At 38.6% G+C, this 27,810-nt stretch overlaps 4 protein-coding genes across 4 annotated transcripts; 1 reads left to right on the top strand and 3 right to left on the bottom strand.

The window, feature by feature from the left end:
- Window positions 1–1,612: 1,612 nt before the first annotated feature.
- LOC139734927 (actin, cytoplasmic 1) lies at window positions 1,613–5,231 on the bottom strand. Its single transcript, XM_071645704.1, has 5 exons — window positions 5,081–5,231; window positions 4,617–4,808; window positions 3,896–4,135; window positions 2,476–2,722; window positions 1,613–2,149 (listed from the first exon to the last, which is right to left on the bottom strand). Exons 2-5 carry the CDS (start codon window positions 4,749–4,751, stop codon window positions 1,632–1,634), a joined length of 1,140 nt encoding a protein of 379 aa, XP_071501805.1. The 5' UTR covers window positions 4,752–4,808; window positions 5,081–5,231; the 3' UTR covers window positions 1,613–1,631.
- Window positions 5,232–11,417: 6,186 nt separating this feature from the next.
- LOC139734928 (actin CyI, cytoplasmic-like) lies at window positions 11,418–14,903 on the top strand. Its single transcript, XM_071645705.1, has 4 exons — window positions 11,418–11,552; window positions 13,019–13,258; window positions 13,828–14,074; window positions 14,386–14,903. Exons 1-4 carry the CDS (start codon window positions 11,418–11,420, stop codon window positions 14,901–14,903), a joined length of 1,140 nt encoding a protein of 379 aa, XP_071501806.1.
- Window positions 14,904–17,997: 3,094 nt separating this feature from the next.
- LOC139734940 (actin-1-like) lies at window positions 17,998–19,661 on the bottom strand. The gene is made up of 3 exons (XM_071645717.1): window positions 19,651–19,661; window positions 18,956–19,202; window positions 17,998–18,518 (listed from the first exon to the last, which is right to left on the bottom strand). Exons 2-3 carry the CDS (start codon window positions 19,197–19,199, stop codon window positions 17,998–18,000), a joined length of 765 nt encoding a protein of 254 aa, XP_071501818.1. The 5' UTR covers window positions 19,200–19,202; window positions 19,651–19,661.
- A 3,686-nt stretch (window positions 19,662–23,347) lies between these two features.
- LOC139734941 (actin-5-like) lies at window positions 23,348–27,011 on the bottom strand. The gene is made up of 4 exons (XM_071645718.1): window positions 26,861–27,011; window positions 26,148–26,368; window positions 25,232–25,526; window positions 23,348–23,868 (listed from the first exon to the last, which is right to left on the bottom strand). Exons 1-4 carry the CDS (start codon window positions 27,009–27,011, stop codon window positions 23,348–23,350), a joined length of 1,188 nt encoding a protein of 395 aa, XP_071501819.1.
- Between the last annotated feature and the right edge of the window lie 799 nt (window positions 27,012–27,810).

Genomic DNA, 27,810 nt, shown 5'->3' on the forward strand with positions numbered 1-27,810 from the left:
TCTGAAAACCATGATGCTGTTTTCTACAGTTTATTTCCTCGATATATTTTTAGGATAATTTCATATGTATCACCCTTCCTTTCACCTATTTCATGTCTATATTTCCCCCTCTTTTCTTTTTCTCGTACTTCATTTTCTTTCTCTACTAACACAAAAATATTCAACCGCACCCTATACACATAATGAGGCTTTTAGTCCACGTGTTGGTTCACACAAAACAGATGAAAACAAGAGATCTTAATGCATTATCAACTTTTAATGGTGCACCCATTAAAAGATGTTGGACGCTAACACTAATAATACATTCCAACCTCTCCTTTTCATATTTGTATATATATATATAATTTGTTTGTGTGTGTATGTGTGTGTCTGTTCAATAGTATTTCTAGTCATCAAGTCATCTTATACCTCTATATCAGTTGTTCCTTTTGTAATTTAAAAGTCTTCATCTTCTCTCGTCCCCTACTTCTCTCTTTCTCTCTCTCTCTCTCTCTCCCTCATCCTCTCTGCAAAATGACCAACACAATAAGAAAAGTACGACAAAAACCTATCTCTTAATCTCAATGATTTACCGTAACGATAGTATACATTTATTTACAATTGCTTTACAATATATATATATATATATATATATATATATATATATATATATTTACATGGTTTTGCATTTATCTCACAAAGACATTGAACATGATACCCAGCATTGCCCAGGGAAGTTTTCACCTCCCTGGTCTACCCAAACTGCTGCTTGGATATAGCTTATTATTGCCTTTTTGTCTCAATAAAGGAGGTGCATAGCATAATTCATATAAGTTCTCGTCGAAATTCATTTTAAGGTATACTTTAAGGTGTACTACTACATAATATTTATCTGTCTTGTTGACATTAGTTAAACATGCACCGATAGCATACGAGGATCCATGTCATTATAACATGTCACTATCTTTCACCACAATATTATTGTCGGACTGCGCAGGGTGATATCAAGATAATTATGATTATACTGCTTCGTCACTCTTCAACCTTTAATAACTCAAAAAGAGCAAAATCAATGCAACTGAAACCGACATAAGATATACCGTAAACCATTGCTTATACGGACAAGTGTTATGAGCAAGGATAGGAGTACGACAGTATCTCGGGGACAGCGCTGGTTCACATTTCGTAGACCAATCTTTGTTGCATACATTATATCTTTCTCTCTATAAGAATTAGATGACGTTAAGAATATTTTCCCACAACCTGTGTTCTGTTGACACTGATATATATTTTTCAAGTGTTATCATCTTATTATTTTTAAGTGATTTTGGCAGTCCGTTTGCATCAATACTCTGTAGAAATTTCATTCTTGTCTAATTGTGAGGTGTTTTTGTCACTTCTGTTTGCGACTGATTTTGGCAACAAATGTAGTTTTCAATGAAATAAAACATTTGGAAACACACAATTGTCTACTCCATTTAACAAGACAACCCAACACACTTACCAGTATGTATCTTTAGCGTTAGCATGATCGGGTATATAAGAGCGCTGCACGTGACAGCTCTTTGATGGAACAACGGACACACTACTAATCATGCCTACAAAAGAATGCACACGATATTTCAAGTTCCATACTTCAGCCGATAAATAATTTAAAAGCATTTCCTGTGAACGATGCCTGGTCCCGACTCATCATACTCCTGTTTGCTGATCCACATCTGTTGAAAGGTAGACAAGGAAGCCAAGATGGAGCCTCCGATCCAGACCGAGTACTTCCTCTCTGGAGGAGCGATGATCTTGATCTTCATGGATGTAGGAGCTAGGGCCGTCAGCTCCTTGTGCATCCTGTCAGCGATTCCAGGAAACATGGTGGTCCCGCCAGAGAGGACAGTGTTGCTATAGAGATCTCTTCGGATGTCTACGTCACACTTCATGATGCTGTTAAAGGTGGTCTCGTGGATGCCCGCCAGCTCTTGGCCCAGGAAAGACGGTTGGAAGAGAGCCTCGGGAGCCCGGAAGCGTTCGTTGCCGATGGTGATGACCTGACCGTCGGGAAGCTCGTAGCTCTTCTCGAGGGACGATGACCTCGCCGTGGCCTCCATCTCCTGGTCGAAGTCGAGAGCGACGTAGCAGAGCTTCTCCTTGATGTCGCGAACGATTTCTCTCTCAGCTGTGGGGCAAACAAAATTCCAAGATCGCTTAATTCAACATCTGTTTTTCTTTACATTTTCCTACCAATTATCAAATCCATGACACCGACATTACTTTCTGTAAGACGATTATCATTTGCTTCATTAATCAAACAGAAAGTAACGTAAAGTTCCGTAATTTGGACAACAAAGAGAATCTTATTTCACTATATAATTATGTTCGATTATTACCAAAGGTAAATGATGCACGATACTGAAGTTTCAAAAATATTATCATAACAGAAATGAAAACAATATACTCCAACCTTTTAGGTAAGAAATTATGAATCAAAATCGTTATCACTACCTGTGGACGTGAAGGTGTAGCCTCTCTCTGTGAGTATCTTCATCAGGTAATCTGTCAGATCTCTACCAGCCAGATCCATACGAAGGATAGCATGAGGGAGGGCGTAGCCTTCATAGATCGGCACGGTATGGGAGACGCCATCGCCGGCATCGAAGACGATCCCTGTTGTCCGTCCCGAGGCGTAGAGGGACATGACGGCTTGGATGGCTACGTAGAAGGCTGGTGTGTTGAACGTCTCAAACATGATCTGCACAGAAACATAAGATTAAGAAATGATCCGTAATGTTGCTTCATATTATGGGAGTACAAATAGCAGACGATTAACTACAATGTGAAACATATTTCTCCTCAAGCGACGACCCATATCCATTTTATTTATCATCATCTAAGCTGAATAAAATCATTGTGATAGTGTTCCAATGAGTATTAAAAGTGACTAAGATTAGAAAACTGGTATTTCCAGAGTGAAAGACAACATCAATATGGAGCAGAACTAAGAAGAACTTATATAAGTTAGAAAGTTAGCTGTAACCTACCAACAACAGGAGAGAAAAACGAGTGACCCAATACATACGCAGCATAAGAGAGATGAAGCTATATACAGTATGTCCCCAAAAAAGCGGAACGGTGGATTTTCAGTACCTTGCGGTCTTAAAGTTATATATCCTCTGACATCATTTGAAAGCGCATCTTCCGCAGAAGACTATGATACCAAAATCATTAAATTTGGTTCAGTACTTTTTATTCTACGCCAATTTTTGAAAATGCAGTCTTCGTCAAATTTCGCCGGATTTTTGCGACTTATGAGATAATAATTTGAGTGCGACACGCGATCCATACAGTGAATATTGTGTAAGCTCGGTGATCCATGTCAACAAAGGATACAGCTTTCACATTGGGCACGGGACAGGAAAAAACAGTGTGTGTGTGTGTGTGTGTGTGCGCGCGCTCCCAATATGAAAGCGTTATCTTTTGTTGACATGGATCAACGAGCTTACACAATTCACCGTATGGAACGCGTGTCGCACCCAAATTATTATCTCATAAGTCGCAAAAAATTGAAAATGACTGCATTTACAGAAATTGGCGTAGAATAAAAAGTACTGAACCAAATTTAATGATTTTGGTATCATGGTCTTCTGCGGAAGATGTTCGTTTTAATGATGTCAAAAAATATCACTTTTAGAACGCAAGGTACTGAAAATCCACCGTTCCGCTTTTTTTGGGACACCCGGTATATACCGTATATATTTTCCAAGAAATTAAGTTGTTAAAACTTAAAAGCTTGAAGACTTAATTATTATGACTACTGACACGGAACCGTAAGATTTTAGACTGGCGGAAAGACGAAAAACAAGCAAGCAAGCATACAAACAAACAAACAAACAAACCGAGAGAAGGAAGAAAGATTGTGAAGTACCTGCGTCATCTTCTCCCTGTTTGCTTTCGGGTTCATCGGGGCCTCGGTGAGAAGTACCGGGTGTTCTTCGGGGGCGACGCGGAGCTCGTTGTAGAACGTGTGATGCCAGATCTTCTCCATGTCGTCCCAGTTGGTGACGATACCGTGTTCGATTGGGTATTTTAGGCTGAGAATGCCCCTCTTGCTCTGAGCCTCGTCTCCGACGTAGCTGTCTTTGGATCCCATGCCAGCCATGATTATCTGATTACGTGATAATCATATCATAAAGCACATTAAAATGTTGAGATATTGGTAATGTCAAATACTTATGTAAAAAAAAAAATACACAAACCCATCCATCCCTATCAATGGATGATGATTATTTTACTACAGCATGACATCATAATTTTGGTCTCACTTTATAGTATAGCCAATGTGTCACTGGTTTGTTGTTTTTTTTCCGAGGGAAATCGGGTGATGAACGTCCGCTACTTTGGAATGAAGAAGGGTATAAATGTACATAACCTCATCTAGTCCTTTGGCCCATACTTATTCAGAACATTGTTACATTTCTTACCATTCGTTTTTATTTGATTTTGTTTACCTGAACCTACAGCATTTCTTCATTTTCTGCAGACAATCAGACAATGGAATGTAATCGTGACGTGAGAAAAACAAGAATCAAGACAGCGAGCGAGAATGATATATTTCTACTTTAAATTATTAACTATGATTGTCTTACCTGGTGCCTCGGTCTACCGACAATGGAAGGGAAGACAGCCCGTGGCGCGTCGTCCCCTGCGAAGCCAGCTTTGCACATCCCGGATCCGTTGTCGATGACCAGGGGAGCGATATCATCACCAACAAAGTCGGCCATGTTTCTTTTTAATGTGTATTGTGTTTATAAAAAGATTGAAAAGCGAAGGGATGTTGTCTGAAAAGGAAATGAATAAATGATAGAAATTAAAAATTATAGCTCTCATTATTGATGAACTTTACATGAAACCGAGACTATTTTTGTTGTGTAGTTTTTTTTTTTTTTGTCGGGAATTTATTCAGAATTTATAAAACCATTTCAGAAGAACTCTGTGCATAATTATCTTCACATTAAATAAAAATGAGGGAAAAAACTATCCTCGGAAAACTTGGAACAAAAATGTATGTAATTGAAAACGAAAATTAAATAGTCTTATCTATAATGCTTACCAATAATTTGTTGACGATCGGCTTCCTACAAAATTGCTGAATGCAATTGGTTGATGTAGTGCTATATGAATATGGATATCCTTTCAGATTTTCTCAAGAATGCTCCAAAACTTCTTCCTGGATGCTGGGTCCTAGATGGTCACTTCTGTGTGTGTGGCTGGTAGATCTGTCTCCTTATGAAGGAAAGTTTCCAATGACTTATGAAGCTAGACCTCGTCCAGTATTTATACACATCAGGGATCAGAAATTACTTGCGCAAGGTTAGATAACAGTAGCCTTATATGGTTTACCCGGAAACCTGGCTTTTGAGAAACAACAATTCTCTGCATTTTTAGTTTTGTTACTTCTCCACTTGAATATTCATTAAGTGCGCGCGCATTCATTCGTGACCGGTTACAACAAAGTGAGTAAACATGATAACCTGGCACGAGCGTCAGGCACTACATTGTACTTTGAACAAAGTTTATTCGATCTTCGTTTTCTGACGAAGCATTACTCATTGAACCTTCTATAGTTATAACCCCTCCCCCTCTCTTTCTCTCTCTCTCCCGATGTCTAAAAAGGAGGCCACAAGTGTGCATAGTGAGTCAGGGGTTTGGATGTGATAGCGTTTACACAATGTAGGAGCTTGACCAGTTCTAAATAAGTCATCATTACACGTATAACAAGTATTTAGAATCATAAATGAAATCTGCTTCGTGACTGAGTGTACATGCTCATTAGACACAAACAACTATTGGAAAATCTGAGATTGAAGCATGAAACTTAATCAGACAATCGTTCTCCTATATTTCTTCTATTTTATCGCTACTGAGCACATAAAGAAAATAACAACTGATTCAAATAGAAAACACCCCATGGGTAGAAATGTAAAAATTCATGGGAACGTGATCTGTTTTAAATCCTTTTCAACAACTACAAATTCCCTATACCGTGGTACCATATGACTCTTAATTTATTGAAATCCGGACATTTTGTAGAAAGATATATAGATAAAAACCATAGCAACTGTGTTTAAGCCGATCGAAATAATCCTAAAACCGGCCACTTGTTAGGCATGGAATTACAGCGTACTAATAATATCTTATATTTCGTTCCATTCCTAAAGTAGCTGTCAGAACGTAAAGTAACAACGGAGGAAATTTCTTCTGTTTTTTTTTTCATTGTCATCACGATCAACACAGAATGATATAAGTGTAATCAGTTTTGTTCCTAGTTACCTGAACCGCCGTTGGTATCAACTTGATCGCATTAAATATTAGCTTTGCATAATTTGGATCTCAGCTACGAATAATTCCGGTAAGATTCATGGCTATTTTGCAAGACAGCAGTGAGTCAAATACTCATACGATCTGACATCCAAGTTAGGGGCTGACCATTACGCCACTGCCGAACAAGAGGGCACGATATGAAGTCGACAATAGCATGTCCATATTTGGAACGTGTCAATACGGAGTCCCTCGGATCATCTCATTTGCATATAAATCGAGGAGGGCTTCTGTTCAAATAATGGATGGGGCAAACACAGACCTATTCTTTCCACGCAGACCCTCTTTGAGTGTGAAACGCCGAAGTCCAGTCAGTGTGTATAATGTATGTAAGTGTATTAGTATTATATATAAATTGAGTGCATTATGTCCATTCAAATTCAACAAATCACATTTTTTGGTTCATGTTCGCGGAGTGCAAGGAATACGAAAAGTGTTATGAAACTATAATGAGTTATATGGCTGTTGGTGTTCTATACTTCTATACAGTGACGAGCTTATAATCGTAATGCACTTGTAACTAGAGGATAATCATGTACACATAGGCCTACACCGCTACACTGCTCACAATACAATATTCAGCCGTTTAACATTTAAACGGCCCTCACAAACTAAAACAAAGCAAAACAAGCAAGCAAACAAACAAACGAAATAATAGATAAAATACAAGATTTATTTTTCCTGAAGTAGGCCCTAAATGTACATGCATAAATGCATACGTCTAGTTACCTTCGTTTTCTCTATCATGATCTTTAACTTCCCTCATTAATAAGTTTAGTACATTTCAAATATCATCACTCAAAATGTGTCAATGATTGATGCATTTCCGCAGTTCTCCGTGTACTGTTCCTCTATCCACTTTAAAGTCCTTCAAGGTCTGGATATCAGACTACTTCCAGAATGACCTTATTCTTCACGTAGGGGAATACCCCTATATGGGTTTAGAGCCATGTATAATGGTTCTGGGGCGATATGAGTGACTCAGAGGATTACTGGGCATAAGTCCACAGTGAGTGATGATTAGTTGTTTGGTTTACCCCTCATGAAGCGTTTGGAGTGGTCATCTGTTTACCTGCCACGCCCCATGAAAAGGGGAATCCCCCATGAGTAACAGGTGCGGATCAGTTAAGTTACTTCATTTTGTAAATAACAATTCGTCACTACTGCCTTCTGCAATTGAAATGAGCCAGTTCGTAGTTCCATTACGAGCATGAATATAGGGGAAAAGTTCATTTAAGATAACAGTAAACAGGCTTGTTTTTTATATATCTCTGATAAAAAATACATGTAATGTAATGGTTATACAACATGTAGTCCTTTTAATACAGATGGAACATTACGTGGAAAGTGTTAGTAGTAGAAGCACCAAAGGAAACGGCAGGAGCAGTAATTCGTCTTAGTTGTGATATAGTGCTAATAGTAGTAGAAGTAGTATTGTGGTAGTAAATATTACAATCATAGAAGTAGTAAAGACAGTGGCAGCTGTGATAATAGTAGAAGTATACGAGGAGTACTCCAACTACTGAGGCAGTAATGATAGATAAGGTAGCAACTAAAGTGAGCATGTTAGTCACAGAACGCGTCATGTTTTGTTTTTTGTTTTTTCTTGACAATCATGCTTGACCCCAAAACGTCTCCTGCAGTGACCAGCCCCCATACGGCCAAGATTAGTGAGTCACTTCGGATGACGATTGGGGATTCCCCCGCTTGTCATCACCATCCCCCCCCCCCCCCCCCCCCCAATCTAACACGGGTTACCAGTTAGAACATTGTGCTCCAAAATACACTCGCGCATTGAGTACGTTTAGATACTGTAGTCTAGATTTCAGACCGTTTATGTTACTGCATATGCAACATAGACTAACTAAAAAAAAAAAACCCAAAACACATACACACAGGCACAGACACATACACACACACAAGCACAAATGCACATGGGCCTACACCAATACACACACAAGTTCTCCTTCCTCCCTCCCTCCCCCCCCCCTCTCTCTCTCTCTCTCTCTCTGTTAAAGACAGTGCTATAAAGTCACACCTACATTTATAATACTTTTGATTTGTTGTTGTTGTTGTTGTTTTTGCTTTTATTTGTTGTTCTTGTTTTATACGTCTATAAACAAAATATGATGTGATTGGTCCCCCAGGCCTCTTCATAGCAAGTTTTAAATTCAGTGTTGTGGTTGATTACCAGATTAAAGGAAGATCAAAGGTCTTCAAAATCAGTGTCCGGTACATTTCTTACAATCCTTGAAAAGAAGGTAATTTGAATCTGCACTGTTAATAGCCCCGTTAATAATTGTATGACACAATCAGAAAAACACAAAATGAAGAGAATGATGGGAGAAAAACAAGCAAACAAAGAATAGCAAAAGTTGATAATAACATACGTCTCCTGCTTTCTTGTTAGGCCCCTAATACCCAACTGGTTTATGTATATATCATGATGCAAAATTACTAATAATGAAATTCTATAACATATTTTTTGTATATAAACGCGCAAGTTCATCAATTATAATCATGAAGGTCGGGTTTAGACACTCACTCGTCGACAAATCAGAATGATACGTGGTTTTCACGATTTATGAAACTAAAAGGCTGAAAATCTTAGCACTGTAATGTCAGTTAAAAAAGGGTCGAGAATTTTGGTAGCATTGACACGGGTATGTAGTCAAGGTAGCCGCCGAATCGCTGTCTATTCTTTAAAGACTAACTTTGATCCTGGATCGTCAATCGATATCCTCGTGTGTACAGATAAACAGTCATGCAAATTGTGATCGCTCAAAGAGAATCGAATGTCTCCATATATGGGCATTGAACCCTGGCCAGTGTTTACATGCCCGAAACACAGAGCAATGGTATCTGTTGCACCCATTGGCAACCTGCTGTATGTACGGTGGATAATTATGATTTCTGAGTTGAGCAGTCCATATAGGGCAGTGTAGGAGTGAACACGGCTTATTTTTCGGCGGTACGTAGAGAGCATAATGTGATGTCGTTCTTCTTAATATTGTGGTAAAAAGAAAAGATTTCGATTGAAAACAATGAGCAATGCACATTCCTCCAACAGAATTCATGTAATGTTGCTCCCGTTTCAGATTCCGAGGACCCCAGCTACTTTACGTTGCAGTAGCATCATTATTATCTATTTTAGGAGAGCGAAAGAGCGAATGAAAAAGAAGCATCAAAATTTTATTTAAATTTCATGAATTAAAGACGCTGAGCAAATTGATTTGTTGTACATCCATGCGCATTTTTTTTTTTTTTTTGTCAGACAAAAACATTTATCGGGTTGCTAGGACATATTTGAAAAAAAGTCGTGGATCCGGTGACTGCCTTATTTGGTATGTCCACGGTGGGTTCATATTGCCATCTATAAGCTGTATACTGTTGTTGACTGGGCAGCAGTGTACAGGTAGTTGACCAAATAAGGTATTAGAGAGCAACTGCTCCATCCCCTCCCCCCCCCCCTCCATACACACACACACATACATCTACACACTTACACACATGGTGATCATAACAACGCTCAAGTCATTATTATTGCGACATTGATAACCGTATCATTCAGTGAAACGAGACTGGAATTACCGTCTACCCCAATAACCACCTATTCCATATACCGTTTTTCTTGTTGATAGTTACTAATAACCAAATCGCGATTGCTTTAATCCATTTTTCTTTGGTGATTGTGCTGACAACTTTTTTTTTTTTTAGATTAATGGACTGTCACATTTCACAATGATATCAAATTTTACTGTCTGTAAGATGGACAATCATTATTCTTCACCCTCTCTTCAAAATCAGTTGAAAGGTTCCGTCAGCAAATACACTGTATGAATGAAAAGCTGAAAAAAAAACAGATACGAGGATTCAGAGCAAATATCTTATTATCAATATGATTTAGCGCTTGTCTATATTGCTCATCCAAGATATATAGCCCTACCTTCTTTGTTATGTCATCGTAATGTACATAAGTGGTCAAGCACCCTTCAATTTTTATCTAAGGACATAGAATCATGTAAAAACTCTTATTGTTATATACGTTGGTGAATCACCGCTTGCGATTGGCTCTTTTCTTATAAACATCTGTAAGAGAGAGCGAAGGGGAGAGGCAGACAGAGCGTATGGAGAGAGTAACAATAGAAGAGTGAATGAGTAATCGAATCAACAGCAAACAAACTCTGCTCCAAATGGTCTTGTTTATTCACTTCGTTATCTGCCACCGGCGATTCTAACTGACTATGAATATTCATGACAATACCACGACAAGATTTCAAATGCGCACAGCTCCAGTAATCGTTTTTAAAAAGATCCTTTGAGTTCGAATCATCTAGGTTTCAGAGCGAACCATATAAGGACATTGTGATCTAACATTGCGCAAGTAATTTTTGATCCCAGATGTGTATAAATACTGGACTCGGTCCAGCTTTAGCAGTCATTGGAAACTTTCCTTCATGAGAAGACAGATCTACCAGCCACACACACAGAAGTGACCATCTAGGACCCAGCATTCAGGAACAAGTTTTGGGACGTCTTGAGAAAAGTTAACAGGAATTCAACCAGGTCTTCGGTGCAGTCAGCAGTCAGCCGATCAGCAACAAATTATAGGTAAACGATATTTGACACTATCTAATTTTAAGTGTCATAATTATATACGTTAATCCCTTATTACATGTTTTTCAAGATTATTTCTTTCCTCATTTGATTTTGTGCAAGGCTAATTATACATTGTCTTTCTGAAAAGGTTTGATAAATTCTAACTGAACGCCCGTAAACTTCATCACCTCCCCCCCCCCCAAAAAAAATAGTCTTGTTTCCTGTAAAATTCATGAAATTCCTAAAACGTCTGTAAATAGTTTCAAGAATAGATTAGACAAATACTGATCAAAAACCATGTTCTTGACTATGCACCTCCAGTTCAGGTCAAGGTGTGTATTTTTTTTTTTTACGCCTCTGTCCTTTCTCACACAATGAGCGCTAACACTTTTCATTTTAATCATTTTTTTTCTTCCAGTTTCAGACGACTTCCCTTGATAAACACAATATACACAAAAAAAAAAAAAATAATGGCCGACTTCGTGGGTGACGATATCGCTCCCCTGGTCATCGACAACGGATCTGGGATGTGCAAAGCTGGCTTCGCAGGGGACGATGCGCCAAGAGCTGTCTTCCCTTCCATTGTCGGCAGACCGCGGCACCAGGTAAGACAATTATATAGTTAAAGGGATCGTAAAGTTTTGGTTGAGACCTAATTTCAGGTTTCTAACATTTTCTGGTGAGATAATGAGAAACCTCTTATGAAATATGAAAGAGCATGTAATTCTATGATGAATTCAACGTTTATTTGATGAAAATTGGTTTTGAAATGGTTGAGACATTCAAAAAAGAGCGATTCTAAACAGTGTGGGACCCACACTTTATTACGATCGCTTTGTTTTACTTTGTTTTTGGATGTTTCAGTCATTCCAAACTCGATTTTCATCAAATAAACTTTGAATTTCTCTTAAAATGGTATGCTCTGTACTATATCATAAGTGTTTTCTTGGTATCTCGCAAAAAGTTAAAAGTCCAATTCTCATCTCCACCAATACTGTACCATCCCTTTAATATCTTCTGACAGTAATATATAGGCCCTATATATATATATATATATATATATATATATATGATATACAATGCAGTCTCGTTATTACGAAACAGCTATAACAAATTCTCGATTTAGCGAAGTCGAATTATTCCTGTCCCAAAATTATTATCTATATATCTGTATGTAATTTTTCTGTTTGGCTACAGCGAAATTTCGATACATAATAAAAGTGTGCGTACTTGTTTTATTTTCTGTTTCCCGCGGACTATGTCAAATTGTCTTGTTGCATTATTGCTATAATTTTCACGACTCACGAGGGGACTGCATTCTACAAGCTTGGCTTTTTAGCAGTCCCCTCCATTTCCGACCTTTTCTTTCTTATGATTCAGTCACATTTTGCCCATGTATTTTTTTCAACTAGTATGTTTATTGAGTCATGTAAACAAATGACGTGTATCTAAATTTCATTTGGAAATGTAACAATTACATTGTACTTAATTTGTTTATATGAAATTGTCATATTATATGTTTTGGCCGGAAATGAAATAAAAAGGGAAAAAAAATGAAATGAAAAAAAAAAAAAAACACCGGTCCCGAGGACTTCGTTATAGCGGGAGTACACTGCACTCTAAAAGTGTTCATGATGTATATCATCACTCCCCCTAGCTTGTTCTCTCGATCTCTCACTTTTCTCACGTTACTATTAAATTCCAATGTCGGATTGTCTCTAGTAACTTAAGAAATGTTGTAAATTCCGGTAAACAATAATCAAGTAAACTTAATGATAACAAATGTAACAATATTCTGAATTAGTGTGGGCCAAAGATCAACATGAGGTTATGTGTACACGTATGCCCTTCTCCAATACAAAGTTGCGGACGTTTATCGCCTGATTCTGAATTTCTGATTTTTTATTCTGCACTCTAAAAAAAAAGGACATTTAAGCTACCTATTAATCGTGATACCAAAAGCTAACTAATCATCACCCATTCATGGGAGCATAATGTCTTTGTGTCTTTTTTTTTTCAAAACTATTATCTCAATATGTTAATGTGCTTTATATTATTATTACGTAATCAGATAATCATGGCTGGCATGGGATCCAAAGACAGCTACGTAGGAGACGAGGCCCAGAGCAAGAGGGGCATTCTCAGCCTCAAATACCCGATCGAACACGGCATCGTCACCAACTGGGACGACATGGAGAAGATCTGGCATCACACGTTCTACAACGAGCTACGCGTCGCCCCCGAAGAACACCCGGTACTTCTCACCGAGGCCCCTATGAACCCGAAAGCAAACAGGGAGAAGATGACGCAGGTACATTACAAATTCCTTCTTTTTGACTTGTAATCGTGTCGTTATCTCTCTTAATTTTCGTCTTTGCGTCAGTTTGAATCGTCGTATGGTTCAGTGTCAGTAGAGTCACATTAAGTCTTCAAGCTTTAATAAACTACATTTCTTGGAAAATATATACCTGGTACAATACCGCTTCATTTCACTTATGTTGCGTACATGAGTTAGATCACTCGTTTTTCCCTCCTGTTGTTGGTAGGTTATAGCTAACTTTCTAACAAATTATGTAAGTTCTTCTTAGTTCTGCTCTATATTGATGTTGTCTTTCGCTCTGAATGTACCAGTTTTATCATCATTGTCACTTTTGATACTCAGTGGAACACCATCACAATTATTTTATCTAGCTTAGACGATGAAAAACAACGATTATGTGTCGTCAGGTAAGAAGTACATTAAACAAAATACACTTTTCACTTTTGTCACAGGTTACAGTTTGTAAATCCTCTGCTATTTGTGTAATGTACCATCATCAACTGACTTCCACAATGTGAAGCAACATTATGGACTTATTCTTATATTTCGTTTCTGTGCAGATCATGTTCGAGACGTTCAACACACCAGCCTTCTACGTAGCCATCCAAGCCGTCATGTCCCTCTACGCCTCGGGACGGACAACAGGGATCGTCTTCGATGCCGGTGATGGCGTCTCCCATACCGTGCCGATCTATGAAGGCTACGCCCTCCCTCATGCTATCCTTCGTATGGATCTGGCCGGTAGAGATCTGACAGATTACCTGATGAAGATCCTCACAGAGAGAGGCTACACCTTCACTTCCACAGGTAGAGATGATAATTTTTATAATACATTTCTTGCTTGAGTTTGAATTTATTGTTTGCATTTTTTTTTAATGTTTTAAACTTCAGTGTCATACATCACTTCCCTTGGGCAGTAGTCGAACACAGACTAATATTTTTTTTTTGATCAAACTCCGAAACTGTACGTTCATTTCCGTTTGATTAATGAAGCACAAATTATGATAATCGTCTTACGGAAAGTACTGTTGGTGTCATGGGTTTTATAACTGGTTAGAAAATGTAAAGAACAAACAGATATTTAATTGAGCAATCTTGGAATTTTGTTTGTTTCACAGCCGAGAGAGAAATCGTTCGCGACATCAAGGAAAAGCTCTGCTACGTCGCCCTCGACTTCGACCAGGAGATGGAGGCCGCTGCGAGGTCATCTTCTGTCGAGAAGAGCTACGAGCTTCCCGACGGTCAGGTCATCACCATCGGCAACGAACGCTTCCGGGCTCCCGAGGCGCTCTTCCAACCGTCCTTCCTGGGCCAAGAGCTGGCCGGAATCCACGAGACCACCTTTAACAGCATCATGAAGTGTGATGTAGACATCCGAAGAGATCTCTATAGCAACACTGTCCTCTCTGGTGGGACCACCATGTTTCCTGGAATCGCTGATAGGATGAACAAGGAGCTGACGGCCCTAGCTCCTCCATCCGTGAAGATCAAGATCATCGCTCCTCCAGAGAGGAAGTACTCGGTCTGGATCGGAGGCTCCATCCTGGCTTCCTTGTCTACCTTCCAACAAATGTGGATCAGCAAACAGGAGTATGATGAGTCGGGACCAGGTATCGTTCACAGGAAATGCTTTTAAATCATTTCAAGACTGAAGTTTATGGATTTTGAAATACCTCGTGAATTCTGTAGTAGGCATAGTAAGAGTTGTGTCCACTGTTCCACCAAGGAACTGCCATGTGCGTCGCTCTTACGCACCTGATCATGGCATTGCTAACGCTGAAGTTATATCAAGGTTGTTTGGTTGTTTAGACAACCAAACAAAGTTAAAAAGGAACAGAGCTTTGTCGCGCGTTTCTACATGTTTTATTTTATTGAAAGATGCATTTGTTCCTAAAAGCAGTCACCAACAAAAGTGACAAAACAACACTTTACAATTAGAAACAAAAGATTATAGAATCAGATTATCTGCGGAAAAGATTTAAAAACAATATATCAGTTATAGCGGAGACAACGGAAAGCAGGATGTGGCAAAGTGTTTGCAATTTCATCAGATCGTCTTAAGGTAAGAAGGAGCATGATATTGTATGCAACCGATATTTGTCTACGAAATGTGAACCCTCGCTGTGTCCGAGATATTATGGTAGTACAAGTACACTGTACTCGCGTATATTTATCGCAAAAGTTTTCATATAATTTGGGATCAGTTGCATTGATTTCATATCTTTTAGTTATGAAAAACGGAAGAGTGGCAAAACCGAACTTAATCATCTTAATATCACCCTGATCAGTCAGACAGTAATTGTAGGGAACGATAATGACATGTGAAAATGACATAATAATAGGTCCTCATATGCTTTCGGTACATGTTAACTAATAATATAAGAGAAGAAAATATAATAAAGTATATACGTTGACACAAACGAATTGTGAAAGAACCTGCATAAATTATGGTACGCACCACCTTTGAGACAAAAAGGCAATAATAAGTTATTTCGGGGGTTTTTTTTTTATATCCGAGAGGTAGAATGGTATACCATGGAGGTGGAAATTTCCTAGGGAAGACCATTTTGAGACATAAATGCAATATCATGTTTTTGGTTTTTTTTGTCCGAGCAGCAGAAAACAACGCTAGATGTATCATATCGATGTATTTTTGTAAAGCAATATTGTAGATAAATATATATCATGGTAAAGATTAAGAATGGGTTTTGTCCCACATTTTGAATTGTGTGGCTCATTTTGTAGAGAAGAGAAAGAGAGAGAGACAAAGAAAGGGAAGAGACAGGGAGACACAGGGGACGAGAGAAGATGAAGACTTTTTAATCATAAAAGAAACAACTAATATAGAGTATAAGTTGATTAGAAATAGATCTGTTGAATATATACACAAACACACACACACACCCACTCATATTACATTTATATACATTACATATAATATATAATATATATACATATACATATGTGTATATATATATATTTATATATATATATATACATATATTTATATATATATATATATATATATATATGTATATATACATAAAATGAAAAGGAGTTGGAATATATATATCGTCATCAGCATCCAACAACTTTTAATGGGTGTACCATTAATAGCTGTTGGACGCTGATAAAGCATTACAGTATCTTCTTTTCATCTTTGAAATTTGTGTGAACCACGTGAAATAAAATTACATGTACGAAAATCCTCATTATATGTGTACGGGGTGGTTGAATGTTTGTGTGTTAATAGAGAGAGAAAATTAGGTACAAGAAAACGAGAAAAGAGAGGGGAAATGCAGAAATAAAATTAATGAAAGAAAGGGTGATATGAAATTATCCTAAAAATCACGAGGAAATAAAGAGCGCAGAGAACAACATGGTTTTCAGGCAAGTATATTTACAAACCACGCCCAACACAGAAGGGAATTTGATGTTGCATACCCCCTATCAACACAAGAACGACACTAACAATTCAATTAGATTCAAATCAATTCAATTCAATTCAATTCAATTAAATTCAATTCAATTAAAGTTATCTTTTTTTTTCAAATGAGGTAAAACATAATGCAAATGTACATTTCACAAATTGTATTGATTGATGTGCAAAGAAGTCGTGTAGTCCAAAGTGAATGAAAAAGAATATTACAAAACAGAGCATGTTGAAAAGAAATAAATAATAAGGGAAGCAATGCAAACTTTTCAAAAGTTGACAGGACATTCAATAATCAGATGGTGGAAACATGGATCCTTGGGTCCATGGTGGAAAGAAGTGATCCCCTGAAACTCAAAGCCAAATTGTTCCCATCATATTGATTAAGATGTCGGTGTATTCTGTTAGTTGTTGTTGTTGTTGTTGTTGTTGATGTTGATGTTGTTGTTGTTGTCCAGTTGTTGTCGTTGTCTTTGTTGTTGTAATAGCGCTAATCAGTTTGTTTGTAAAAGTGCAGAATAGGAAATTATTATTATGATAATGATGATTAATGATACGGTCGTCATTACAGATGAAAGCTCGAATATTATTACAAAAAAACAACAACAACGATTTGATTTTCTGGCATTGCACGTAGATATAATAGTTATGTACTTATGTATGCGTTTATGAATACAACCGAAAGATTTGGCAAACAAAATTACTATCGTTATCATCAGATCATACGAGCTATATCGTGGTTAGTCATACATAAATAGCTTCTTGAAACAACAGCAGACCAAAGAGAGAGAGAGAGAGAGAGAGAGAGAGCTTTGACTAATTTTAGATGTTACAACAGAGATTATGAGAGAACGTTTCTTGACAGGGGAATTTAGATTAGTAGGTTTATGTGTTTCAAGGATTTTGATAATTATGTTACGCCTGCACTGCGAAGAGTTACATTTGACAGCAACAAAGTTATCGCATATATGTACTTTGAGAATTTGAGTATTGATACAAATCTTACACTTTGTCTTACAACCAATAATTTCTCTCACCAATCAAGAGATTTAAGAACTGATTATTTAGACAACTTATTTAGATGCGCTTGAAGATCTTGACGCAGCGTCTCGGCTTTGATATCTGCTCCTTTTTTAAGGATAACGCACTTGTAGCCATTGTGATTTGTATATTAAGTACAATGATATACCCCCCCCCCCCCCAAAAAAAAAAAAAAAAAAAAAAAAAAAAAAAAAACTACTTATCTTTAATCTTAAATTTGTGGAGCAAAATGATGGTTTTGATAATATTTTAAGAGCTAGAAGCAGCGTCTGGAAACAATCCAAGGTCCGTATTCGTCATACTCTTCTTTAGAGACCCATAGACCCTCATTGAGAGGGCTTTGGGTAGCGAACATTGACCCTCCGACCCACGAAGCGTGGTTCCGTGGTGCCGTTACTTTAACTTCCGTTGACGACGGAAACAAAATGGCAAGCTCCTTCTGCAGTCGTTCGCTAAGCCCGGGATACATGGTGGGTCCACCGGAGAGTACGATGTTGGCCAGGAGATCGTTCCGGATGTCGACGTCGCATCTCTTTACCGTATACTGAATCATCTCGTGGATGCCTGACACCTCGAGTTCCATTAGACTGGGATCGAAAAAGAGTTCGGGAACGACGAATCGTTCTTTTGCGACGGTCACGACTTTTCCGTCTGGAAGAGTATAGTGCTCTGTGATCGTCGACGATATGATAGAGTTTGCGATCTCCATTTCTCTTTCAAAGTCGAGAGCGACGTAGCACATCCTCTCTTTGATGTCAGTGGCAACTCTCCAATCCGCTATGGCAATGGAAATAAAAACAAGAATTCAAATTTTCCTTAACGTTATAATATTATTGTAGCCTTTTTGCAGGGAAAACAGTTGTTATAGTAAGTTGTTAAATTATCTACCAAATCAGGGTAATCACAGATGCCTTACATGTCCAAACCAGCAGGAGGTTTTGAGGCGTATATTATATCACCTCTTTAATCTACACCAGTCACCTTTTTTTGCGACCATTAAGTCTAATCAGTAAGTCAGTCAAACAAAAAACAACAACAACAAACAAACAAACAAAAATACCACAATTTTACAAAATTCATTCACCTTTTTACTCTATGTCCATGATGTCCTCTCTGTATGAATTTTAGCTATTCTGCTTATCTGATTCTATTTCATTTATTGAAGTCACATGGAATACTATGACAAATCACATGTTATTTTTGTCTTTACTCACCGGTGGTCTCGAACGGGTAGCCCCTTTTTCTGAGCAGGTCGAACATCAACTCAGAGTGTGTGGAACCGGCAAAGTCCATGTGACGCACCTGATGCTTCAGCACGTGGCCCTCGTACACGGGAATCGTGTGGATGCTGCCGTGCCCGACGTCGAGCACGAGTCCCGTGGTGATGTCGGCAGCGATGAGGGATGCCACGGCGTGGGGGAGGAGGTATAGGGCTGGCACCTCAAACTTTTCAAACATTTCCTAAAGGAATATAAGTCGAATCTTAGAGTACTTAGGTTTTTTTTACTCACCGTTTGCCCCAATCTATGTGTACATAGCAATTCCGCTGAAGCACGACATGAACATAGAGCGTAATACTGATTATACTCTCGTAAAAATAAATCAAATTCTTCTTTTCGTGTGAAGTCAATTTACGTCTTTTTTTTTTTAGATTAAAGTCCCTCCATTCTAGAAATGTAAGCATTTTCATATCTATACATCTCCAACTTTTTCATCTCTCCCTCTCTCCGTTTATTTCTCTGAAAGAAGTAACCTATTTAACACTTCATTCATTTCATCACAACATCTATTACTTGTCTTAATCGACCATTGTCCGCGCACTCGTGTACACTGAAATGGCAACGTAAGGAAGGACAAAGGAACAGATATAGGGGTGGGGGTGGGATGGGATCAAGCAAAATGAATTCACTTGCGCCAACTTCTGCCTGTAGACTTAGAGATTCATCGGATGTTCAGTGAAAAGGACCGGGCGTTCTTCGGGGACGACCTGGAGCTCGTCGTAGAAAGTGTGATGCCAGATCTTCTCCATGTCGTCCCAGTTATAGATGAACCCAAATTCTACTGGCCATTTCTTCTGAAGCATCTCCCTCTTCTCCTCCGCTTCACGTCCGATATGAAAATCCTTCTCACCCACTGAGTCGGTTGACGTGTCCTACATAAATTTCACGGTGTGTACGATAACGAATTTGAATCGGCCACTTCGCGGCTTTTGTGTCAATATTAATCACAAAATGTTCGTTAATACCGTATAGGCTCTTGTTTAAAAAGCAGCCTCAAAGCTGCAAGGAGCTAGTACAGCAAAAAGAGATGAAAGGTAGAACGCAAGGAGATTAATAAGAACGGGAAATTGAGAAGCAAAAGAAGGAGGGATTCTACAAGCAAAAAAAAAGATAAGAAGGGGGTGGCAGAAATTAATAATAATAATAATAATTGACAGTGCTTATATAGCGCATAACACAAAGTGATAATGTCCCTTTATATGCGCTCAAGAAATAAAAAATGAAAAGATTATACAAAAACATACAATTCCACTTACAGTGATGGTACCGAGCTTCATGTTTGCTTACACTGTAAACAAATGCGTTTTCAAGGCAGACTTGAATCTATCAGTAATTTGTCTTAATTTCTGAGGTAAATTATTCCATAAAGTAGGGGCATTAAAAACAAATGTTCGTTCTCCGTAAAATTTGGTTCTTCTGGATGGAATAACAAATACATCTTTACTTTTTGATCGAAATTTCCTCTCTGGTGTGTAGATATGAAGTAGCTCCCTTAGATAATGTGGAGCAAACATATGAAAACACTCAAATGCTAATAACAGTATCTTAAACTAAATCCGATTTTTCACTGGAAGCCAGTGTAAGCTTTTTAAAACTGGTGAAATTTGTTCATGTTTCCTGATTTTGGATACTACTCGTGCAGTAGAGTTTTGTATTGATTGTAACCTCTGTATCTGTTTGACCTGCAATCCATAAAGCAATCCATTACAAAAATCATGGTGGCACATGACAAAAGCATGAACTAATTGTTCTACAAAGAACTTTGAGAAATAACAAAACCAAAAGAAGAAGCAAATGAGGAAGAAAGGCATTAGAATTGAAACATGAAAGAGGATAATATGATGAAGGGGAAAATATATAGATTACAATACTTCCAAGAAAAAAAAAACACCAACGAGTGAACAGTATGACAATAGCGGTGCACCTGTTTCTTCGGACGTCCTACAACGGCTGGGAAGGTCACCCGTGGTTCGTCTTCGCCCGCGAAGCCCGCCCGGCACGTACGAGAGCCGCAGTCGATGACTACCGCTGTGCCACCCCCTTCTGGTTCGGTCGTCATTACTGCGACATTCTCTAGGCGAATTAAAAGGCGGGAGGGGTCGATACGAAGGAAAACGGAAAAAGAAAACAGCAGAGACAGTGATCAACGATATATACGATATGTCATCTATCGGCACAATTCAGTTGGAAATAAGTTTTGCATGCAACTGACTGACAAATTGCCCTACAGCGACGTAAATAAGCACTGAATTGATCAGTGTTCTAGTAGTAGCCATGATAATCATGGGTGTGCGTACTCGAGCAGGATTCGAACCTACGACCTCCTGATTTCCGGACAGGCGTCATCTCCACGAGATCACCGAGCTTCCGTCCGACAGCAAGTGTTGATTCTAGTCCTTGTAGCATGCAACGGGTACTACGTAATTGTGCAAATTAATGAAATTGTTAAGTCGAGATGTTTTTTCATTGCAACTAATTGACACATTGCCCTACCTCTACGTATACATTATGTCTCAGGTTTCATATTCCACTCAGCGCGTCTTGTTCGAGACTAACAGCTGGGCAAAGCTGGGCATGTTCACTGATACCGAACCGGGCTGGCCAGAAAATACGCAAAAACGGCCCATGTGATGGGAAATGACAGTCTATTTTAGAATCTCCAAAACTGCGGCAATAATGCAGCAAAATTAATTTGAATTTGTGTTCCTTAAAGAAAAAAAACAGATATTAGTATAACTTACAGTAGGCATTAGGCGTAAACATTCATAACTGAATCACGTACGCCTTAAAATTAAAAATAACAACAACAACAACAGCGGGTGAAAGCACGAGATATCGTTTTAATCATATTCATGTATCAATCAAGCAATCACTCTTTCACTCACTCACTCAGTCACTCACTATAAAGTCTCTCTCTCTCTCTCTCTCTCTCTCTCTCTCTCATTAACTCAATCAATCAATCAAGCAATAAATCTCTCTCTCTCTCTATCTATCTATCTATCTCTCCATTTATCTAGCTATCTCTCTACTTGTCTATTTTTTCCTACCTATAATATACATCCCTATAAATAACATGAAGAGTTTGTTCGCAAAAACCGATAAGTCCATTTTTGAAGATTTTGAAGTACGGTCTCTGTCATAAAGTGCAAACTAATACCTTTTAAATGATATATTGGTCACTACATATAAAGAAATATTTTTGAAGTTATGGTCAAAAGAAGCAAAAATTTTCTTATAATTTTTTTCTATATTTTTCTTGACCTTTAATCGCAAATATCTCCATTTGGCAAATATGGACTTATCAGTTGTTGTTTTTTTTTTGCGAACAAACTCTTCACATGCATATTCATTTGTATTTACCTGGCTATATACTCACCGCTTCACCAGATTGAAATATCCCACAATCTGAATGCTCCACGAAGTGATCGCGATCCTTTATAACGTCTTTGCACAGAACGATGAAGTTGGTATGCAAAGATTCCAGTATGAGCGCAATTTTGTATATGATCTACAATGTAATTTCAACCTAGCTGTTACCGGGACCTCGCATATCCATGCCTAGCAGACGACCGCGGGTTCATATTCGTGGTTTGTAGTTTTCTGTGCGTGCAATCGTCTGAATGTAATTACAGTCATCCTCTCATAGCTTCACGGCTGGTTTGACGCTTTATACCCTATCAACTGACACGATTAAAATATTATGTCGGCTCAACACGACACAGAGTACAGCGAAGCGGAATGATGTAGAAGTACAAAGTTCATGATTTTTCACCAAGTGGGATATTTAATTAGTGTAACTAAAGTGCGATCTACTATTACACGTCCACTTGTGAACGCACATTTACAATGTGTACAAACAAACACGAAAAGATATGACTCGAAAAATGTGTCAGGAGGAAATGACGCACATGTAGTCGCGTTTCTTTTTTATGTTTGCTTTACTGTATAATCATAGAGTGTAGATGTGTAATATAACAATAGACAAACTTACATGCTAAACAATGCTTAGACATGATTTGTCATCACGGGAGCGTAAAGAAGTCGCTAAATGTTCAATCATGAATTATTTTCTATTTTTCTTTTTTTTAGCCAAATGAAATAATGTTGCCGTTATTTGTTATTGCAGCTTTGGCATTTTTTTTTTTTTTTTTTTTGCATGGATAACGAATTAACAGCCATAATTTACTACATAAGTACAAACCTATACGAATTATACAAAATTATTACAAAGTAAAAATATTTTCCTAATAATAAAATAAGATAAATCTTAATGTTGTCGAAAAATAGTGTTTTTTTTTTTTTTTGGGGGGGGGTCTGTTCAAAGAGCTAGAAGCAGCGTCTGAAAACAATCCAAGGTCCGTATTCGTCATACTCCTCTTTAGAGACCCACGAACCCCCATTGAGTGGGCTTTTGGCAGCCAGCATTGATCCTCCAACCCATGAGGCGTGGTTCCGTGGTGCCGTCACTTTTACTTCCGCTGACGACGGAAACAAAATGGCAAGCTCCTTCTGCAGTCGTTCGCTAAGCCCGGGATACATGGTGGGGCCACCGGAGAGTACGATGTTGGCCAGGAGATTGTTTCGGATGTCGACGTCGCATTTTATCACCGTGTTCTGAATTACCTCGTGGATGCCTGGCATCTCGAATTTCATTAGATTTGGATCGAAAAAGAGTTCGGGAACGACGAATCGTTCTTTTGCGACTGTCACGATTTGTCCGTCTGGAAGAGTATAGTGCTCGGTGATAGTCGACGATATAATAGAGTTTGCGATCTCCATTTCCTTTTCAAAGTCGAGAGCGACGTAGCACATCTTCTCTTTAATGTCCTTGGCAATTCTCAAGTCGTCTGTGCAATGGAGATAAAAGCGTGCTCAAATTTTATCTCACGGAAATTAAATGCATCCTTCAGTATGTATAAAAATACCGCTTATTCTGTTTGTTTGTTTGTTTGGTTGGTTGGTTATATTTTCCAGCACTATTGATAACGTTTATGGTCTATGGAGTAATCAACCTCTTTAATGTAAGCATGGCTCTTCAATTTGTAAGGATACCTCCATCCCAGCCTTGCCAAGGATACTCATTCATAAACCTGGGTCTAGAGAGACATCATGGGTACATACAGTTCAAGGGCGCAAACACGAGGAGTGGCTTTGAACTGAGGACCCTGGTGTTGGTAGCTTCAGTGCCAATATTAAGGAGTACAGCGCTGTAGAGTTCGAAGTGTTATCATTACTACAGCGCTGTACTCCTTAATATTGGCACTGAAGCTACCAAGACGAAAAAAGTTAATGTCGAGTCTTTAAATATGTCATGTTTTGTGGAAGCGGTGTACTGAGGTCATAAGGGATAATGCAGTAGAACTCATAATTTCTAATCAATTCAATTTAAATCGATATTCTTGAAACTAAGTTCCCATTACACATTCTCTGAACGTGAATTTCACAGTGAAATTCCACAGCATATGGCTTTGTCTTCAATACACAGAGTTTTAATTCTATTATTTGTTTCAAACGATAGAGTGGTAAAACATTCAATTAAGTCGCACCTAAAAAAAGACAGCGATGAATCTTTCAACGTTTTGCATGTTTTCAAGAGAGAGATGTATTAGTTGCAATCAGTTCTGCAAACAAGAGGAGGTGATGACGTACTCTCTTAACGTGTTTCCAATTTCGTTCGAACATAAAATTTCACTGAATTTCTTGCATTTCACATGAAATCAGCATCAACATCAAGATAAAATTACAGTATCTCTCTCTGCTCTGCCATGGACGTCACTGCCCGTTGGTCATTGCTGATGCGATAAGCATCCTCCAGTATGGAGCGCCAAGTGTCGCATGGTCTCTTTCGTTACGAAATGACTAATTTCGTAACGAAGGAAACGACGTGACACTTAGCGTCCCATACTCCAGTTCCCTCTGTCGTCGCCCTAGTGCTCAGCAGCAAGGTGAATAATCTTATAAGTACAGCGTACTCCTCGGGACCGACATTTTTCTTTCGTTATAAAGACATTCTGTCATAACCGAACAGTATAGCGTACAAAGATACATAGATGATATTATTGAGACCTGGATTTTGATTTCGTTGTAACGAGAATTTCGTTATAACCGTGTTTGATATAACGGGAGTGCACCGTTACGTATGTGTGATGATTTAGCAACAGGTGATATTCCTGGGGAAATGTCACATTTGTAATTGGTGTCAATTCTCACCTATAGTCTCGAATGGGTAGCCCCTCTTTCTTAGCAGGTTGAACATGAAATCAGAGTGTGTGGAGCCGGCAAAGTCCACGTGACCCACTGCGTGCCTCAAGACGTGGCCCTCGTAGACGGGAATCGTGTGGATGCTGCCCTGCCCGACGTCGAGCACTAGTCCTGTGGTGATGCCGGCAGCGATGAGGGAAGCCACGGGGTGAGAAAGGAGGTACAGGGTCGGCACCTCAAACTTTTCAAACATTTCCTGAAGGGAGATGATGTGATCTTGTTTCATTTCAGTTCCTTGGTCTGTCTTCTTTTTTTCTTTGTAGTCTGTTTTAAGTACAAGTGTCCAAGTGTATATTATGGCTATTCCATTAAAGCATATCTTTAATTGCAACAAATATTTCTAGCTGTAAATTGCTGATTTAAGTCTTTTTCTCCCTCTCTATATTCTAAAAATGCAAACAAGTACTTGCATGGCATACCAGGTACACAACTTACTCTTAACTTACACTGTTTTCTCTGACAAAAGCTTCCCGGCTCGCTGTTACCCCTCCCCACCCCCCTCCCCCCAATAGGCCAATGCCACATGTACATATATGTATGTTATACTGTATATGTGTATGTTAATGTCGATGCAACCATTCAACACTTTCACGTATGTATCAAACATTAATGATGTACGTGTATCTTGATTTTGCATACCATCATGTCGATACTGTTATAGATTTTGTATCGCTGTATTGCCGATTGAAATGCAGAAATAAAACTGAATCGAGCTCGATCATCACATCCGATATCCAGATCATAGGCAAAGAAGACGGAGAAAAGAGATGTGGGGGGGGGGGGAGATTGTGAGAGAGGGGGGAGAGATAGGGAGAGGGGGGAGTGAGGGAGGGAAAGGGGGAAGGGAGAATTAGTTCAAATTCACCTGTGCCAACTTTTCTCTGCTGACTGTGGGACTCATCGGATGTTCAGTGAGAAGGACCGGGCGTTCTTCGGGGACGACACAGAGCTCGTCGTAGAAAATGTGATGCCAGATCTTCTCCATGTCGTCCCAGTTGGTGACAAACCCATATTCCACCGGCCACTTCCTGCTTAGTATATCTTTCTTCGCCTCCGCTTCACGCCCAATATAAATGTTCTTTAGACCTGTTGAGTCGGTTGACGCGTCCTACATGGATTTATACGATGTGAATGCTGTGAATGTGCCAATTATAGTGTTGTGCGGTACAGATCTTCATGACATCGCACATTTTAGAACATGTCTTCCGTTTGTAATTATAAATACAGGGCCCTGTTGCATAAGAGTTGAGATCAAACGTAAGTCTGAAAATTCAAACTTAAGTCCATGAATACTCAGTTCTGATACCTGACTTATGTTAGATTTTCCGATTTATTTGATAATATCTTTTTAAGTCTAGAAGAAGAGGAACAAGAGGATGAAAAGAGGAAAAGAAAAGCAAAAAGGAGGTGAAGAGAAGGAGGAAAAGAAGAATTAGAGAAATGGAAATGATAGAAAATAAGGAAAATAAAAAGCAAATGCATGAAAATAAAATAGGAAGGGAATTGTGAGCAAGTTAAGGAGAATAAGATGATGGAGAAGAAATAATTTGGATTGAAAAGAAAGAACCCCAGAAACACTGGAAGAGAATGGGTGCACCTGTTTCTTTGGACGCCCGACAACGGCTGGAAAGATGACCCGTGGTTCATCTTCACCAGCGAAGCCCGCCCGGCACGTAAGAGAGCTGCAATCGACGATCACTGCTGTGTCATTTCCGTCTGACTCGGCCATGTCATTAAATCTATTCTTCTTCTTTTTTTCTAGGGAAAGGAAGGATCGGGGAAGGATTTGTTTTAAAGAAGAATGCTAAGTATTTCTACAATATTTCTACACCATACATCGAAGGATGATTGTCTGTTATGTTATTACATTTGATGAAATTGATCTCAATTCCGGAGGTGATCAATTCCACAATTCTTCAGAGTATTAACCTTCAATTTGTTAAAAGAAAGTGGTGCTCATTCAGTCGTCATTTCGTATTTAGGTCGAACGGGACCCAAGACTGACAAGTATTATTCACACAGAATGTAAGATTTATATAGCCTTTACCCACTGCACTTTGTCAAGTAAACGGTTGGTGCTTTTCTACCTGTTTGCACGTTTGCTTATATCCACACACTTCACACAGATCTTGTATGGTATTATGATCAACCGTAAAAAGGCGCAGTTTGACATTAAAACGTATTATAATGCTCACTAATATGATTTGAAACATATCTCTCTGTTGTATGATAATACCCCTCTCTCTATCCTCCTCCTCCTCCTCCTCCTCCTCTCTCTCTCTCTCTCTCTCTCTCTCTATCTATCTATCTATCTATCTATCTATCTTTCTATAACTGCTATCATTCTTTATGAATGTCCGGCGCTGTTGTTATGCCTTTTAACTTACTTTTCAATACTGCGACTATAATTCTATGCGGTTTTTTTTTTCATATCATTTATGCGGGCATGCATTCTCTGAATACTCGTGCATGCAGAATCCACGGGCTTGCCCAGGAATATATAAACCATCAGCTACATCACCTATATT

Source organism: Diadema antillarum, unplaced genomic scaffold (assembly GCF_040938485.1).
Source record: "Diadema antillarum isolate AM-2024a unplaced genomic scaffold, OU_Dant_1.0 seq00000552_RagTag, whole genome shotgun sequence".
In the NCBI taxonomy this organism is placed as follows: Eukaryota; Metazoa; Echinodermata; class Echinoidea; order Diadematoida; family Diadematidae; genus Diadema; species Diadema antillarum.

Bases quoted from the DNA above. Each gene is read 5' to 3' on its own strand.
- LOC139734927 (XM_071645704.1), bottom strand. From the start codon at position 4,751: ATGGCCGACTTTGTTGGTGATGATATCGCTCCCCTGGTCATCGACAAC. The intron at 2,723-3,895 runs GTACTTCACAAT...GTTTCTGTGCAG, and splicing joins ACAGGGAGAAGATGACGCAG to ATCATGTTTGAGACGTTCAA. The intron at 2,150-2,475 runs GTAGTGATAACG...TTTGCCCCACAG, and splicing joins CTACACCTTCACGTCCACAG to CTGAGAGAGAAATCGTTCGC.
- LOC139734928 (XM_071645705.1), top strand. From the start codon at position 11,418: ATGGCCGACTTCGTGGGTGACGATATCGCTCCCCTGGTCATCGACAAC. The intron at 11,553-13,018 runs GTAAGACAATTA...TTACGTAATCAG, and splicing joins TCGGCAGACCGCGGCACCAG to ATAATCATGGCTGGCATGGG. The intron at 13,259-13,827 runs GTACATTACAAA...GTTTCTGTGCAG, and splicing joins ACAGGGAGAAGATGACGCAG to ATCATGTTCGAGACGTTCAA.
- LOC139734940 (XM_071645717.1), bottom strand. From the start codon at position 19,199: ATGTTTGAAAAGTTTGAGGTGCCAGCCCTATACCTCCTCCCCCACGCC. The intron at 18,519-18,955 runs GTGAGTAAAGAC...CCATTGCCATAG, and splicing joins CTACCCGTTCGAGACCACCG to CGGATTGGAGAGTTGCCACT.
- LOC139734941 (XM_071645718.1), bottom strand. From the start codon at position 27,011: ATGGCCGAGTCAGACGGAAATGACACAGCAGTGATCGTCGATTGCAGC. The intron at 26,369-26,860 runs GTGTTTCTGGGG...CCGACTCAACAG, and splicing joins GGTGCACCCATTCTCTTCCA to GTCTAAAGAACATTTATATT. The intron at 25,527-26,147 runs GTGAATTTGAAC...GAAAAAAAGAAG, and splicing joins GCAGAGAAAAGTTGGCACAG to ACAGACCAAGGAACTGAAAT.